We start from the raw sequence: 18,243 nt of genomic DNA on the forward strand, positions 1-18,243 counted from the left end.
TTGAGTTCTCAATAAGACTTTTGAAATGTGAAGTCTGCTGCACTAGACCAGAGCTGTGGACTAAGCCCCCAAAACCCTTTTACTAGAGGAGGTGTCCAGCAGTGGGACAGTATATCATACAGGGCTGATATTATTATTTTTTATTGTCTATTATCAAATAGTTTTAATAAATACATAATTCTTTATTTATACTGAAATCATCAGTATATTGAACGATTAGTTTGCGGTGGAAATGCTTTAAAAGCTTTTTCTTTGCAACTTTTCTACCTTAAAATACTTTTTCCACTCACAAGTCTTTTTTTATTGCTTTCTTTCACTAACATAATCTTTCTCTTCTTCACTATAGCCTCCTCCTCCCCCGGCGCCACAGCAACAGGTAACTGCCAAATTCTAAATTAAAATTTTGAAAAAATAAAAAAAATAATAATATTCAATCGTGTTCGATTTTTGGAATCCATTTGTGTGGTTCGTTTACGTTTATTTAAGTTGGTTGGATCGTTTCTCCTTTGTGCCGTTGTTTCGTTTTAATGTGTATGTAATAAAAATATAGTTTGCTACTGCAATATATGTATGTATATCACTGGCTAATCACATTTCTTTACTACCGAAAGGATTTTCAATCCCGTTTTTTCTTATTATTAGTAATTAAGATTTATTTTTTAAGTTTTTTTAACTAGACCTTTTTTTATTCTTATATCAATGGGTGAAAGGTTGTGTCAAGCGACATTTTTTTTTGGAAAAAATTTTAAATAACACGGCAAAATGCGTATAAAACTCAAAGTCGCTTACGCCAATTAACATTTCATCCATTGATATTTTTATCAAAGTTCTCAAAAAAAAAAAAAACTATAATAACGACAAATTACACGGACATACTTATCCAAGTTTTTTCTAATTTTTTTTTTACTTTTTTCTGTATTAGCAACCCCCGCCACCCCCACCGCAGCAGGAGGTATATGAGGTTGAAAAGTTTTTTTGTTTGTTTATGTTTTTGGGACAATAATCATTTACCTTTATCATACTTAATGCCCGGCGTCGACCATGCAATCGAAATGCGACGAATTGAACTGTATACGAGGTTTCGGCGCGTTCTTAATAGATTTTCATATTCATAACGGATGTTTTAATTCGAGTTGAGTCGACACTGGGCATAAGCCGATGTTACAACGCCTATCAAAATCAATGCACAAAACGTTACTTACCTTGGAATGTAAAAAAAAAAACACGACACGAAAGTACGCCTCGTTTCATTGTGATTGGTCGAGAGGCAAACATGTGCCTCGCGCGAATCTCTTGACCTATCGAAAGCGATCAAACAACTCGCACCTTCGTTTTTTTTTATTTTATTTTAGGGGGACAGATGCTTGTATTTTTTTCTTTATCCATATCGAGGGTTGAAAGGCTAATTGACTATAGCGACATATTTTTTTATTTTTTTTAACTAGTTTAAAAAAAAATAGATAAACGTTGATTTTAAATATGTATGAAACTTGTGTCAAGACTAAATGTCACTTATGACAATTAGTCTTTCAACCGACGAATTATAATTCTCAGCATTATTGAAATGTGTTTAACATTATGCCGCCTTTTGGTTTAGTGACACCGTATGGGTTTTAGACGGGCGTCCTGGGTTCCATTCCCAGGTCAAGCTTTGTGTGGGATGTGCAATTTTTTTGTCGAAATGGAGCCTCCAAAAGAATCATTTAGACAAGGTGGTAAAATTAAGCCAAATCATGGCAAAATGCGTGGAAACGTATTGCGAAGTGTTCACCAACATAGCTGGGATACGATAGTTCGCACACTGGGATTTTCCGGTAATCATGAGACCGGAATTTTCCGATAATCAGGAGACCGGAATTTTCCGGTAATCAAAAAACCGGAATTTTCCGGTTTCAATTCACAGGCATGTGTTACGCCGATAAACAACCTTTTTATGGAAGTTTGAATCGTGTTTGTGACTAACCAATTTTTTTTGTTGTTTTATTTTAAAATCAATTCACCAGCTCCCTGCACCTTTATCATTCCATACAATTATGTCATCATTAGTTTTATAAAGGACTATGCTGATTTTATTGAATCTTCATTAATCTTCAATGTCTGGAATTTTATGTGAAAACTGGGTTTCTCCATCACTTGTAATGTCATTTAAACTCAGCCTTATTGCGATAATGAACCTTATTACCAGGTGATACAGATCACGATCGCGATATAAGTCGTAATGGTATTACAAATGATGACAAAAGCAATGGGTAGTACGGCAGTTTGTTGAAGCATTTTAAACCTTATTACTAGTTGACAAGAGACGAGCATGTCGTTCGGCTGATACATACATATACATTTCTTGTAATATTGTATATCTGAGAATCCATGTTAAAAACTTTAAACGCCTGAATGAATTTCTAAATTATAGCCAATAGCCATCTCGATTACGTCAGATTTCAAACGTAAAAACTGCATCAAAATCATTAGTTTAGAACTATGATGTCTGCTGAGGGTTAAATTCAACGCTAACCCAATCAAAATAAGGTTTAAAATGGCTGCCGTGCTGCTCAAAACTGTGCTATTTTGACCCTTATTGTCTTTGTTTCAGCACCCTCAGCAACAATACCAACCCCCTCCACCGCCCCAACAACAGTACCAACAACCACCGCAGCAATACCAACAGGTACGTTTTTTTATTTATTTAAAACACTAGAAAAAATCCTAGTCTAAACTAAGCTTTCCTTGCAGTTCATGAAGAAATTAAGGATTGTTGTGAAACTATATTTTTATAGACTAACCCCCTTATTCATAGACGTTATTTATCTAAGGACGGAGCACTGCTGTGATAACAAGTCTGTTTCTCAGTGCTGACGGCATGGCAGCCTTCTCAGTACGTAGACATAGGGCCGTTGTGATTGGCTAATATTGAGATACAACTTGAATCTAGTTGGCTGTCAGATATACAAAGCTGAGAAACAGACTTGTTATCACAGCAATGCTCCGTCCTTAGATAAATAACGTCTATGAATAAGGGGGTAAATATTTAAAATAATTTCTCTAAAAAAGCTAAGCGTTTTTGTAATATTTGGCAACGATTTTTTAACGCCAGCAGGTCCCCGTACAGCAACAAGTGCCGATGCAACAACAAGTGCCGATCCAACAACAAGTGCCGATCCAACAGCAGCAAGTGCCGATCCAACAGCAACAGCAGGGGCATGCGCACTTGGGAGGTGAGAAACATATTTCAGAGTATATCTTTTACGGTCACCCAATTGTTTATGAGGATAATTTTGGGGTATATCTATAATTATTTGATATTGCGTTAATTCATGAAACCACATACGCGTTTTTACCTTTAGTCACAACGTGCCATGTTTATCAATAATAAATATTTTTGCCTAATTTCCCGGTTATAAATTTCGGAATTTTTTATTTGTAGTTTAATGCGAATATGGCGTGTGTGAGTGTATTTCTGACTGAAAGTATGATGCCAAAGAAGGAAATAGTTCAAGACGACATTAAATCGACAATTGATATAATTTGTAATACATTTTTCAGATCCTCAGCTATTGAATCCTGCTAACATAGCCCAGGAGAGAGAGTGAGTATTTCTTTTTTAATCTGATTGACGAGGCGAAGTAATACAATACAATATTATAATATAAAAAATGTATACTTTAGTATATTTTTACAAACCTTTCGTTATTCTGATCCGACACCGCTTTGAGTTGCTGGGTTCGAATCCCAGGTCGAGCAGTGATATTGGCGATTTCTACTTAATATGAGGCTGGAGTCTGGAATTTGTGCGTGATATGGCGATAGGCTCGCCCCTTAAATCATGTGACGGAATACAAAAGGCGAAAAGTGGGTGTAGCGCACCCACTGTCCTCTTCGGAGATAATGGATGCAAATATGCGCGTGCGCGTGAGGGTGCGTGCGCGCGTGTGTTTAAATTATATCTGTGTGTATTATATTGGATGGTATTTTAAAAATGGTATAATTCCAATTCCAGTCATATCCAAGAGCACATGGAGGTGCCGATAGACACGTCGAAAATGTCGGAACAGGAACTACAGTTCCACTACTTCAAGATGCATGATGCTGATAACAACAACAAGTTGGACGGATGCGAGCTCATCAAATCGCTCATACATTGGCACGGTAAGCATTTCTGAATATTAGGAATACGATTAATCGTTACGATAAATCGGTCCGATAAAAATCGGTTTGAAAAGTCGTGAGGTGTTTTACGTATATGAAAGATGTGGGTGTTTTTATGAGTGAATACAAAATGTTAAATATAAAAACATTACTTTTCTTGAGATTTCTTTTATATAGTGCAATAAAGAAGAAAAATTGAGTGAAAGAATTATATGTTAAGGTAATCGAAATGAAATATTTTGTTTGTATTTTTTTTTATTTTTTCACTAATAATTTTATCCAAAGAACACAGTAATTTAAGGCGATACCTCAAGGTCCATTTTCATACATTTTGTTTCGGCTTTAATCTGGGTAACTAAACAAGTATTGGCAAGTAAAGAATTTAAATTCACGTCTAGTTAGTGATTAGTTCTCGCAGTTGAAAGAAAAACGTAAAAATAATTAATAATCATGGATATTTCTGCCTTTAAAATTTCGTCATATTAAATTTTAAAGGCCGAAATATCCAATATTAATAATTATTTTTACATTTTTCTTCAACTGCGAGAACTAATCACTAACTAATACTTGTTTAGTTACCCAGATTAAAGCCGAAACAAAATGTATGAAAATGGACCTTGAGGTATCGCCTTAACATAAAATGATGTTTTGGTTAATATATTTGTTTTTTAAATGTGTGTGTGTGTGTGTGTTTGTATCAATGTTGTGTGTATGTGTGGTTTGAAGCTTTACATGTGTGTGTCCCAGAGGGGTTGTCATCACGGTTACGTTCGTAAAACTAAGCCAAGAACCCTATGTTTGGAAAATTTGCGCACCCCACACAAGAGTAGGTCACATTATAGTGTGTTTAAGATCGATTTTTGAATGTATACGAACAAATGATATTCAAAAGGTATAGATACTCATAACAAATGAAATAAAGAGTGTTTCACACGCACACACGCGTAATCTTGACGTATTTACACTAGTATGAATAAAATACAATAATAATAATATCAGCCCTGTATTATATACTTGCCCACTGCTGAGCACGGGCCTCCTCTACTACTGAGAGGGATTAGGCCTTACTCCACCACGCTGTAGTGCGGATTGGTAGGCTTCACACACCTTCGAAATTCCTATAGAGAACTTCTCAGATGTGCAGGTTTCCTCACGATGTTTTCCTTCACCGTTAAAGCGAACGATAAATTCACAAAGAATACACACATGATTTTAAAAAAGTCACGAGGTGTGTGCCCTAGGGATTTGAACACACCCAACTAGGCTATCGCCGCTTAATAAAATACAGATAGTATTTAATAAAAAAAAAAGTTTTATTTGCATAAACGAAATAAGTATAACAAATAGAAACACATAAATACTTAATTAAATTATTATTAGTACGTAATGTTAGTGCTTATAACTAATTTAAAACAAAGCAATAGACAGGGCGATAGCCTAGTTGGGTGTGGAACGGAATGCCGAGACGAATGTCCGCAGGTTCAAATCCCAAGGGCACACACCTCTGACTTTTCTAAAAAATCATGTATGTATTCTTTGTGAATTTATCGTTCGCTTTAACGGTGAAGGAAAACATCGTGAGGAAACCTGCACATCTGAGAATTTCTCTATAGGAATTTCGAAGGTGTGTGAAGTCCACCAATCCGCATTAGGCCAGCGTGGTGGACTAAGGCCTAATCCCTCTCAGTAGTAGAGGAGGCCCGTGCTCAGCAGTGGGCAAGCATATAATACAGGGCTGACATTATTATTATTATATAATAGACAGGGGGCCCCAAACTAGGCAATGCCTGTATCTTGGGGACCAAAATACGAATATAATTTAAATAATGTTCTTTACTATTTTCTTTTTACATATCACTTAATTTATATCTATTTAAAATTTACCTCCTATTCTGATTTTTGATTGTTAGGCTATTCAGTGTATGTATAGTATTATGTAACAAATTTATATTGTAATTATTTATCGTATATATCGGCGCAACGACCAGTTAATTAAGTTATTTAGATAAGTTTTTGCATGAAATTAGTTGAAAGTAAAATTGTAATCATCAATTGATTGTTAGAAATTAATAAAACGCATGTAAACAATAAAATTAATAGATTTTTGTAAACACAACCCCACTCCAGAGTTTGGTATAAATACAAGTGACAATTATGGCATCGGGCATTCCAACTCTAGCAGTCGAATGAAGCAGAGCTCCTATTTATTTGAATAAAAAGTGTTATACCAAAAATTATAGTTTAAATTTATTATTAAAATGGAAAATGAGAGTAACAATGTACAAAATGACGTCAGCATTGCTGACGTCATTATTTTTAAAAACAACCGGGCGTCAGACCCTCCGTCATCAGAAGTGGGATCATATGCCACTTCCGCTCAACAACCACCTGATGTTACTATAGAAACAGCACCCCACCATGGATTGAATACCACTAGCAACGTTGTTACTTCCTTACAAGAACAGGCTCAACCAAACTTGCACTTTAATGCACCGATGAACAACATACCACCGCAATTCATCATGCAAATGATGCAAGTGATGCAACAAATGTCGGAACGCTTAAATACACCAGCAGAGACAAAGATACGCATTAACGACATTTATCTACCGTCTTTTGACCCAGACACTAATGTGGGAGTGCGTGAGTGGTGTCAACACATCGACAAAGCCATCGAAACATACAGACTCAATGACTTCGACATACGCATGAAGGTTGGCAGTCTCTTAAAGGGAAGAGCAAAAATGTGGGTTGACAATTGGATGGTTACTACAGCCTCATGGGCTGAGCTGCGCCACAATCTTATCACTACATTTGAGCCAGAAAATCGCTATTCTCGGGACATAGTCCGATTCAGAGAACATGTCTATGACTCTTCTAAGGACATTTCTGAGTTTTTGTCACGAGCTTGGGTTTTATGGAGAAGGGTCACTAGGGACAAACTATCAAATGAAGACGCAGTTGAAGCAGTGATTGGTTGTGTGAATGATGAAAGACTTAGGATCGAGTTACTGAACACAAGAGCAACATCAGTGCCAGAACTGATATCCGTTGCATCTTCAATTAGAACAAATAAGCGTTCTCACCCGAGTTCTAGTAATATGAGTACAGCTAAGCGATCGCGTTTTTCAAATTCAATTGCATCAACTTCATACTGCCGCATTTGTAAAAGATCCAATCACAATACCAGTGAATGTTACTTCAAGCCTAACGAATTAAATTCGGAACATAGGAACAAGACAAGAATTGATACCAACGACAAGGAAGTAATCTCCAACCAGAGCAACCAGAGCAAAATGGTGGTCTGTTCATTTTGCAAAATACCAGGGCATACTTTTGAAACATGCTTCAAGCGCAAACGTTCATTTACATCAAATGTTAATTACATTGCTGGATCACGACTAGCCCCAATTCAAGTTAAGATCGGGCTAAAGGTTTTTCAGGCTATATTTGACAGTGGTGCAGAATGCTCACTCATACGAGAATCTGTAGCATCTCAAATCCCAGGAAAAAGAATAGAAACGGCGAGTTACTTAAAGGGAATTGGACAATTTCCCGTACTTTCTATAGCCACACTGGCCACGATTGGGGTTATTGATGATATCAATGTGGAACTACAGTTTCACATAGTAGCAGATTATGAAATAACGACAGACCTCTTAGTTGGTATGAATCTGATAAATCATACGAATCTTGCTATGATGATTACTTCGGATGGAACAAGGTTAACACGTCAACAGATCATTAATCATGTTCAACATGTAAATCCCATCTTCGACAAATTGGATTGTGATCTTACGAATGAAGAAGATATTGTGACTTTACGCACTTTGCTGAGCAAGTTTGAACATTTGTTTATCAGGGGATATCCGACAACTCGTGTCAAAACTGGCGAACTGGAAATTCGCCTTAAAAATCCGAATAAATTCGTGGAGCGGAGACCATATAAACTTAGTCCGGTTGAGCGAGAAAAGGTAAGAGCCATCGTGAAGGAGTTGATGGAGCATGGCATCGTACGTGAAAGCAAGTCTCCATACTCTAGTCCTATCATCTTGGTGAAAAAGAAGAATGGTGACGACCGTATGTGCGTGGATTTTAGAGAACTTAACTCTAATACTTTAAGGGATCATTACCCACTACCACTAATTTCGGATCAAATCGACCAATTAGCTCAAGGACAATTCTTTACAACTTTTGACATGGCCGCTGGATTTCACCAAATACCAATCGCGGAATCATCTATCGAAAAAACAGCCTTTGTCACACCAGACGGACTGTATGAATATATGACTATGCCATTTGGATTGAGTAATGCATGTTCAGTCTATCAAAGATGCATCAACAGAGCTCTGAGCTCATTGCTAGAAAATGCGGCTCAAGTTTACGTTGACGACGTATTAAGCAAATGTAAAGATATAGCAGAAGGGCTATCAAACATTGAACGTATACTCATAGCCCTACAGGATGCTGGTTTTTCTATTAATGCAGACAAATGTAAATTTTTCAAACGCTCGATCGAGTACCTGGGCAATGTAGTATCAAATGGGGAGGTCCGGCCAAGTCCACGAAAAATAGATGCTCTAGTAAGAGCACCAGTACCAACAACACCCAAACAAGTAAGGCAGTTCTGTGGATTAGCGGGCTACTTCCGAAAATTTATTCCAGATTTTTCACGCATTATGATACCCCTCTATGAGCTAACCAAACCGGGGGCTAAATGGGAGTGGAATGAACGCCATGAGATGGCACGAGAAAAGGTCATTCAATACCTAACATCATCCCCAGTCCTTACATTGTTTCAAGAGGAAGCACCAATTCAATTATACACAGATGCAAGTAGTCTAGGATTTGGAGCAGTGCTAGTACAAATAATTGCGGGGCGACAGCATGCAGTTGCCTTCATGAGCATGAGGACTACTGAAACTGAAAGTCGCTACCACTCGTACGAGTTAGAGACCTTGGCGGTGGTTCGTGCAATAAAACATTTCCGGCAATATCTTTATGGACGGAAGTTTACAGTCATCACAGATTGTAATGCACTGAAGGCGTCTAAGCATAAGAAGGATCTACTTCCGAGAATACATCGCTGGTGGGCCTTTTTACAAAATTACGATTTTGAGGTGGAATACCGCAAAGGTCAACAACTCCAACACGCAGACTACCTCAGCAGAAATCCTGTACAGCTCACAGTCAATATGATGACCAAGGATCTGGACTGGCTAAAAATAGAGCAAAGACGCGATGAAACATTACGAACTATAATGAATGGTATGAGTAATAACAATCCAAGGAACGGTTACATACTAGAAAACAATGTTCTCAAACGCATAGTAGAGGATCCAGCTTTTGGACAACGATTCTGCACGGTGGTCCCAAAGTCTTTTCAGTGGAGTTTAATAAACTCATTCCACAATGCACTGAAACACCCGGGTTGGGAAAAGACACTACAGAAAATTAAGGACAGCTACTGGTTTGACAAAATGAGCACAAATATCCGTAAATTTGTTGAAAATTGCGTCATCTGCAGAACATCCAAGGGAGCATCTGGTGCCATTCAAGTTCAAATGCACCCGATTCAGAAACCGTCGGCGGCATTTCAAGTAATACATATGGACATAACAGGCAAAAATGGGAACATCTAACGACCAGCAGTATGTGATCGTCACTATAGATGCATTCACAAAATACGTGCTATTCTATCATGCGAACAATAAGAATCCACATAATACGTTGGGGGCCTTGCGACGTACAGTTCACCTATTTGGTTCCCCTATCCAAATTATAGTTGACGGTGGAAGAGAATTCTTAGGCGAATTTAAGACCTACTGTGACCGTGTAGGAATAGATATACATGCTATAGCACCAGGAGTCAGCCGAGCAAATGGGCAAGTTGAACGCGTGATAGCTACATTAAAAAATGCCCTAACCATGATAAAGAATTATGAAACAGAAGAATGGCACACAATGCTTGAAGAACTCCAGCTTGCAATAAACTGCACTCCTCATCGTGTAACAGGTGTAGCTCCACTTACTTTACTCACTCAGCGCAGGCATTGTGTGCCTCCAGAACTGCTCAGTCTCGTAAATATCGACGATCAGACTGTTGACATTGAAGGACTTACTACCCATGTTCTACAAAAGATGTCGCAAAATGCAGAAAAGGACAAGCAACGCTTCAATTCTAGAAAAGCAAAAATCCATCATTTCCAACGAGGTGATTATGTACTCGTTAAAAATAATCCTCGAAATCAAACCTCACTGGATCTCAAATTCAGTGAACCGTACGAAATAATAAGAATTTTGGACAATGATCGGTATCTCGTCAAGAAGGTGGTTGGTTCAGGGCGTCCCAGGAAGGTTGCTCATGATCAACTTCGTCGGGCACCTCAACCTGGAGATCAGATAACCGTATCGGCGGAAGATGACGATCTCTCAGCATCAACTAATGAACCTTTACCATCTACTTCGCGAGCCAGTATGGTTGAGCAACAAACTGAAGAAGCAGCTGATTAAAAAGGGTATGTTTTTATTTTTAAATTTAAGCACAAGAAACAATCGCAACGATAACATAGTACCACAGAGTACGCAAAGATAACAAAGTACCACAGAGTACACTTCGATAACAAAGTACCACAGAGTACGCAACAACATAGCACCACAGAGTGCGCAACAACCATATAGCACCACAGAGTGCGCAACAACTATATAGCACCACAGAGTGCGCAACAAAGCACCACAGAGTGCGCAACAACGACATAGCACCACAGAGTGCGCAACAACGACATAGCACCACAGAGTGCGCAACAACGACATAGCACCACAGAGTGCGCAACAACGACATAGCACCACAGAGTGCGCAACAACCATATAGCACCACAGAGTGCGTAACAACGACATAGCACCACAGAGTGCGTAACAATGATATAGTACAAAGTACAGGAAAATGCAAGTTAAACTAAGTAAGTACAAACTTATGTAACACACAGGTACACAGACACTGATCTCAGAAAGAACATTTTATGTCGGAACTCTACGATGGAACGGCAGGTGCAGAGCACGCACCGCCGGTCAGAACGGCCGTATCGGCGCAACGACCAGTTAATTAAGTTATTTAGATAAGTTTTTGCATGAAATTAGTTGAAAGTAAAATTGTAATCATCAATTGATTGTTAGAAATTAATAAAACGCATGTAAACAATAAAATTAATAGATTTTTGTAAACACAACCCCACTCCAGAGTTTGGTATAAATACAAGTGACAATTATGGCATCGGGCATTCCAACTCTAGCAGTCGAATGAAGCAGAGCTCCTATTTATTTGAATAAAAGTGTTATACCAAAAATTATAGTTTAAATTTATTATTAAAATGGAAAATGAGAGTAACAATGTACAAAATGACGTCAGCATTGCTGACGTCATTATTTTTAAAAACAACCGGGCGTCAGACCCTCCGTCATATATATATTAAAAAGAACATAAAAATTATTATAATTATTGCCATTATTCTTATATAGCGTAGTGTATGCTAACGTCCCAAAAGGGTAGTTGCCTATTTTTTTTTATTAATTTATGAAAAATGTACGTCGTCCGTAATCTAACGGAAAAAGAATTTTCAAAATCCACGCAGTCTTAAATAAGTTTTAAGTTTTGAAATTTGTAAGCGGTCAAATAACAGTGATAGCAAACTGTGACGTCACCGGGCATAGCGCCGCGTGCGTGAGAGACAGCGCGATAACTCCTCAACGCACTCACTTTCATAATAATTAATAAGTGGTTCATTTTTCAATGAATTTTGATGGTGATTTCACAGTATATATTTTTCGTATTATTTTCTGTTACATATATTGTAAAAAATTAAACATATGAAACTACCATATTTTAGTTACGGCTCTTTTATTATTGCTTTGAATGACGAGACGAGCTTGCCGTTCGCCTGATGGTAAGCGATACGACCGATAAACAGTAGAAAGACCAACACCTTGAATTACAAAGTATTGTTCGGTATTCCACTGCGCTCGCTATCCTGAGACATGAGATGTTAAGTCTTATGTCCAGTAGTTACACTGGCTGCAATGTCCTAACCAGGACACAACAGTGACTACACACTGCTTGACAGAAATAGACATTGCGGTGGTACCTACCCAGGCGGACTCTCACATGAGAGACTTACCACCAGTATCTTCAGATTGTGCGCAGTAGCGAACCCATGCCTTTTGAATATCATTGATATGAATTAGGAACTTCAATCAACTTTTTTATACTCATAAATGTTGTCAAAATCGTACTCGATATTATATTAATATGTTAAATAGTTTTGTATTTAGCCTCTATATTAAAGGGAATGAATATAACTCAAGGGGTCAATGATAAAGAAGCTTGGCTTCATATTAAATAAATATTTTCAGTAGACTAAAGCCTCAAATAGATGTCAATTTTCTCGTCCCGTTGTTAACCTTTTCAGTATTACCCCTGTGATCTATGAGGAAAACTAATTCTACCCCTCCTTCAAAATGTTATCAAGACAATATAAGCAAATATAAACATCTTTATTGATCATAAATTTCACAACAGCCTTACAGTTTTAACGTCAGCTCTGTTATTTTTTAAAATTTTATGTACGTACTAGCTTTTTCTCGCGGCTTCGCCCGCGTGAAGGAGTTTTCCGGGTTTTTTATTACCGATTTAAATTTATTTAAATTGTAGCCTATGTGTTATTCTGATGTACAGCTAATATTACTGTAAAGTTTCATCGAAATCAGTTCAATAGTTTTTTCGTGAAAGAGGAACAAACATATATCCATCCATCCTCACAAACTTTCGCATTTCTAATATTAGTAGCATAATTAGGTTCTTTGTTACCCCCGTGAAATAGCTGATTTACCTCGCAGAGGTAGTTAGCCCCAGGTTTGGAACGCAGGCTTTTAGATACAACAAGTTTTGACCCCTTAAGTTCCATTCACCCCCTTTCAAAATCGTTACCACATCTCATTTGTGTGTGTTTCTGGGCTCAGAACAAGGGCACAAGCAGCAACCTCAACCCGGCTCCCCACCAGTGGGCGAGAAGATATTCAATGACGATGAACTGGTGAACCTGATAGATCCAATATTAAACATGGACGATCATAACAGAGACGGTTATATTGACTATCCGGAATTTGTGCGCGCGCAACAGAAGAGCCAGAAGCAGAATTAGACGGGGGAGCGGGCGGAGTGAGTGATAGATAGGGTCGAAGTATTAAAAAAAAAAAATACTTTTTTATAAAAAAATATTTTTTAGTTTTTTTTTATAAAAAAAGTTTATGTGGTTGTTTTTTTTGTTGTGAAAATTGGTATTCCTTTTGAATTGCTAACGGATCGGAATTTTGTAGTTTTTTTTCAAAATTGATTTTGTTTGTGATTGATATGATGTAATAATTGATATAATCAATTTTTAATTGTTAATTTTTTTTTGTAAAATACGACCTAAAAGCATCTAAAAAAGTGTGTACATGTAACTCAAAGCAGGTCCCGTTATCTCCCACTCTGCCCAAAGGTTTTACATTCCTGACTGCGTATAAAAATGTATGGATCAGTAAACAAGTTGGCAGGGGATAGAATTCTGGACCCAACAATTATTCAGTTAATGTGTAAAGATGGTAAATAATCCTTAATTTTTTTTTCTAGTATTAAAAAAGGCAGATAAAATAATCAACAAGGTTTACTATCGCTATTATGAAAAAAAAGCAATGAATAACTGCTCATAGAGTAACAATAGGTATGATTTGACAGATGACGCTCTCATTACAAAAAAGCCACAGAAAAAAACTACAATTGTCAATTTCTCTCATTATCTGGCGCCAATCTGGTGGCAAAAATTTTAGTGGTCCTCATTCTAAGCATTCTGCTATCTTGGTTAATGGTTCATTAGAATTTAATTGTAGGTAATAGATATTAAGGTATGTCCGTGTCCGTTTGAAAGTAACTCAGTTTAAAAAAAACTCAGGCTTGTATTAAAAACACAAAAAAGTGGATAAATAAAAAAAGTTTTTTTAGCCATAAAATACTTTTTTTTACAATACATTAATGTTTTTTTTTAACTTTGCATAATGGTATGCTCTGCTAAAACTTATATTGATGCTTGGGAACCTATTTAATTAAATATTGCACAATGAATTTGTATCGGACGAACATATCTTCATATTTATGTATCTATATAAGTGTAAGTAATTTTTGTACATAGAATTTAAGATTGAACCAATAGGTCCTATGTCATATAGAATTATGCAAGTTTGGCATAGTAGTTCAACAGTTTACCGCTAGATGTCAGTTTTTCGAAAATGGTCTGTGCCTTAATACTTTACTAAAGATCTATTTTTTTATGTTTTTCTATTTGAGTTTTTTTTTTAAAGTAACAAGTGAAGTAGCTATGTATTTTTTTTTTGTTTGGGAAATGACTGCCCATATACAGTTTAACATCATTTTTTAAGTATTGAAATATGACATAGGATCTATTGTTTTATAAAACGGTTGTAAATGTGTGCTAGAAAAAACTTATATATTTTTAATAATGTCTATTTTGTACGTGGGAAAATTTAATATGTTTTTTTTTTATATATTTCGTGAATATTGTATAAATATTTCAGATGTTTCTTGAATAAGTATTCGCGTTTTTTCTTGTTTTATCTAGCAATACAAAGTACATATTTTTTTAAATATTTTTTTCATAGCATATGTCTATTATAAATACTACAGATTATTAGAAAGTGGTTAAATACTTGTTTGTATATCGTCGGTTGAAAGGCTAATTGACTTAAGCAACATTTTTTTCGAAAAACATTATCTAGGTTAAAAAAAAACAGATAAAAGTGCTGATGTCAATTAGTCTCACCCGTCGATATGTTACATTGACTGCACGTAAAAAAAACATATTACTTTGACTGTACCTAAAAATTATTTCAGAAAAACATATTACATTTTACCATGTATTTCACTCATCTGTCGCTAATCATTATGACCGCTCTGAAGTTCGTCAAAGCAACGTCTATATACAACTTAGCCGTCTACAAACGATCTTTGCGTGGTATTGTTATTGAAAGTTGATAGAAAGCTTCCAGATGAGTTATATTGATTGGATCATACTTAATATCACGACACTCTCTCTCTCATAGGGGTAGGGAGAGACTATGGATTGCACGATTCTGGCATACTTCTCTCGCTGTGTCCACCTTCATCAATCTTTTCATGCATTCAGTTCAGGGTACTTTTGACCTCTTTACTAAGAATGTTATCTGACATTCGAAGGTTCGGTGCGGTCGACCACTTCCGGCTCTTCCATCCACATTCGCATTATATCCTCTTTGTCAGTCTATCATCCATCCTCTGCAAATTCCCAAACCACTTTAGCATACCCTTCTCAATTTTGGTAACAACCTCTGTCACTCCACACATATCTATAACCGTAGTATACCGCATATCATACATAGTCACCTCACACATACTTCTTAACTCATTTCCTTTTCATTATTATTAATGCATTTATGTTGGACTGCCTTGGTGGCGTAGTTGTACTGCATACGGTACGGCAGCGCTCTGAGGTCCTGGGCTCGAATCCCGGGTCGGACAATGATATTTGGGTTTTTCTGCTCAGTATCAGCCCGGAGTCTGGAATTTGTGCCCGATATGGCAATAGGCTCGCCCCCTATCACATCATGGGAACACACTTGTCCAAAAGTGGGTGACCTGTTTGTGTCTACATACCCTTTCAGGGATAAATGCGTGATGTGTGTTTGGTTTTGTTTTTTATCCATTATATTTGTTAGCCTGACCAGGGTCGGCTTATGCAAACACACCGCAGACTTTTGGGAAAGGGCTTCAGGCACTCACAACCCTTAGAATGAGACCAAGTTGAGGACAAATAAAGGGTTACGAACCTTTGTTCAGGATGGCTACTGGAACTGCCTAATACATCAGCGGTCAGGATTGATTATGGTAAGCGACAGGGCAGGGCACATAGTTCGCAGAACTGACGGCAGTTGGGGCAAAGAAGTTCCCAGTAGAGACCAGGTACTGGCAAGCGCAGCGTTAGACGTTTGCAACAGACTTGATAAAAGTCGCAGGTACACGTTGGATGCAGGCCACTTACAAGTCCGTCTGGAAATCTTTAGGGGAGGCCTATGTTCAGCAGTGGACTTTATGTGGCTGATAATGATGATAATGGACTGTGAAAGGTTTCCCTTGACGCAGAAAGCGAAACGATTTCAGAGCGGTCATGTTGGTGTTAGTTATGCTACGAATTTGTATTATTTATTTCTTGTTTTAATTTCAAATGATTTACTATTTTTTTTAGTAATTACATACATTAAATGTGCCTCAATGTTCAACCTTATGTCTCGAATTGTAGTATCTCATTTTGCTTGATAGTTGAAAAGGTTAACTGTAAAGTAGAAAAAGGTAAAAAGTAGAAAAAGGAATCTTACTAAGAAATATTTTTATTTTAATTGTTTAAATGTGAAAATAAATGATATTAGGAGGTTCTTAAAAATATAACTTTGTCGGTATACAATTTAGGTAATTTAAAGTCTTCCTTGCGTGATTTGCAAAGACTAAACTAAAAAGCTTTTTTTGGTTTAGATTAAAAAGTGAAATGTTGTTAAATTCGCATATTTATTTTCAAATTGGTTAGATTTTTGTTTTATTGTGTTGAAAATATGGAACGTTAGAGCTTATAATTGTAATCATTAATTAATACACAATACCTTTATATTCTAATTTAATAACAAAAAACAAAATTTCATAGCAATTTCTTGAGTAACTAAGCAATTTTTGTTTCAAGACAAAAATATAAGGAATATGTTTTAGGAAAAATGGCATACGTCGTCAGATGGTTTCCTTATTATGATTAAAAATTATTTATCGGTGTGTCACATATTCTTAAAACTTTTTTCTCAACTATTTTTAATGTTCGTGATACCTGCCTCCTTTGTGGCACAAAGTCGTGAATCTGTGTCGTTTAATTGTGATTCGTTTAGAGACTAACATGTGACATACGCATTGGTCTCCCCACCAATCACATTTATACGAAACGGAAGCCCCGTTTCGTGTGTTTATGTCACTTTTTAAGGCGTTAACGTTTTTTTTAAACACAAATAAGTGTACTACCCTATCCAAAAACTCAATGATCTTTTTTATTTATATCAAGAGATATCTTGTATAATCTGTGCCAACTATCTGTATATGTTGTTCGTTGTCAATTGTATGTATGTGTGGTGTCTTTGAATGTTGAATAAATATTAACTTTCATGTCACTATTTCATTTTTTTTTATAAAAAAAGTTTTTTTTTATAATGGAGTATTTTTTTTTATACTGCCAGCATGCATATAAAATGGGTGGTGTTTTCTCTTCGCGAAATCCATTGGTGATGGTTTATTTACAAACGTAAGTATATTGCTTTATAAGATTGGTGTTTCTGCATGAGATGTGGCATTTTCTGCATGAAAAAAACCTCGCGAAAGCTTTTACAGAAAAATTTATATACATATTTAGAGAACGAAAAAAAAAAATTTTTTTGTTTGATTAATTAAAGAGGTAGGAAAGGACTTTTTTGAAAAAAATTACATTGTTTTTTTTTTGTTCTCTGAATATAAACGTTTACAAATGCAACGACGTACAGTGCATTGTTTTGTTCACCAAAAACCTAAGACGGTCGAACAATAAATGTTTGTGACGTGAAAAAATTATGGGGTAAGTATATAAAGTATTTATTATTAGATTATATTTTGTAGACCACATCGGTTGGATAGTTGTATTACGTGCGAGACACCGCATCATGTCCCGGTTCAAATCCCGGGTCGGGCAAAATAAGGATTTTTCTGCTTATTATCAGCCTTGTTTAGTAATTGTGCCAGATATAGCGATAGGCTCGTTCCGTACATCATGGGATCAGTCCTGGATTTGTATATAGGCCGTATAGGCCGCGGCCTATGGGCAGCCTCTTAGGGGCGGCACATTTCAGAGGACGCTCACTCGATTTAATGATTCGTTTTTAACTTTAGTGCCTTCCATAATACAAACAAACGGAAAATTATTAAGTATTATTGAAACCTACATACATTCATAAACC

At 36.5% G+C, this 18,243-nt stretch overlaps 1 protein-coding gene across 19 annotated transcripts in view; it reads left to right on the forward strand.

Moving 5' to 3' along the window:
• LOC115454174 (glutenin, low molecular weight subunit) overlaps positions 1-18,243 on the forward strand; it is a 29,026-nt gene that overhangs the window by 5,342 nt on the left and 5,441 nt on the right. For 2 of the 19 annotated variants that reach the window (XM_037439166.1, XM_037439357.1), the window contains 7 exons: positions 347-376; positions 923-961; positions 2,591-2,665; positions 3,092-3,212; positions 3,541-3,583; positions 3,995-4,143; positions 13,156-17,430. In XM_037439166.1, coding sequence (XP_037295063.1) covers positions 347-376; positions 923-961; positions 2,591-2,665; positions 3,092-3,212; positions 3,541-3,583; positions 3,995-4,143; positions 13,156-13,337 — 639 coding nt within the window. In that variant the 3' untranslated portion in view covers positions 13,338-17,430. Of the gene's footprint in view, positions 1-346; positions 377-922; positions 962-2,590; positions 2,666-3,091; positions 3,213-3,540; positions 3,584-3,994; positions 4,144-13,155; positions 17,431-18,243 lie in introns of those variants that run through there. The other 17 variants (XM_037439207.1, XM_037439392.1, XM_037439262.1 and 14 more) reach the window with 12 other exon arrangements.

This window comes from Manduca sexta, chromosome 1, assembly GCF_014839805.1.
Source record: "Manduca sexta isolate Smith_Timp_Sample1 chromosome 1, JHU_Msex_v1.0, whole genome shotgun sequence".
NCBI lineage: Eukaryota > Metazoa > Arthropoda > Insecta > Lepidoptera > Sphingidae > Manduca > Manduca sexta.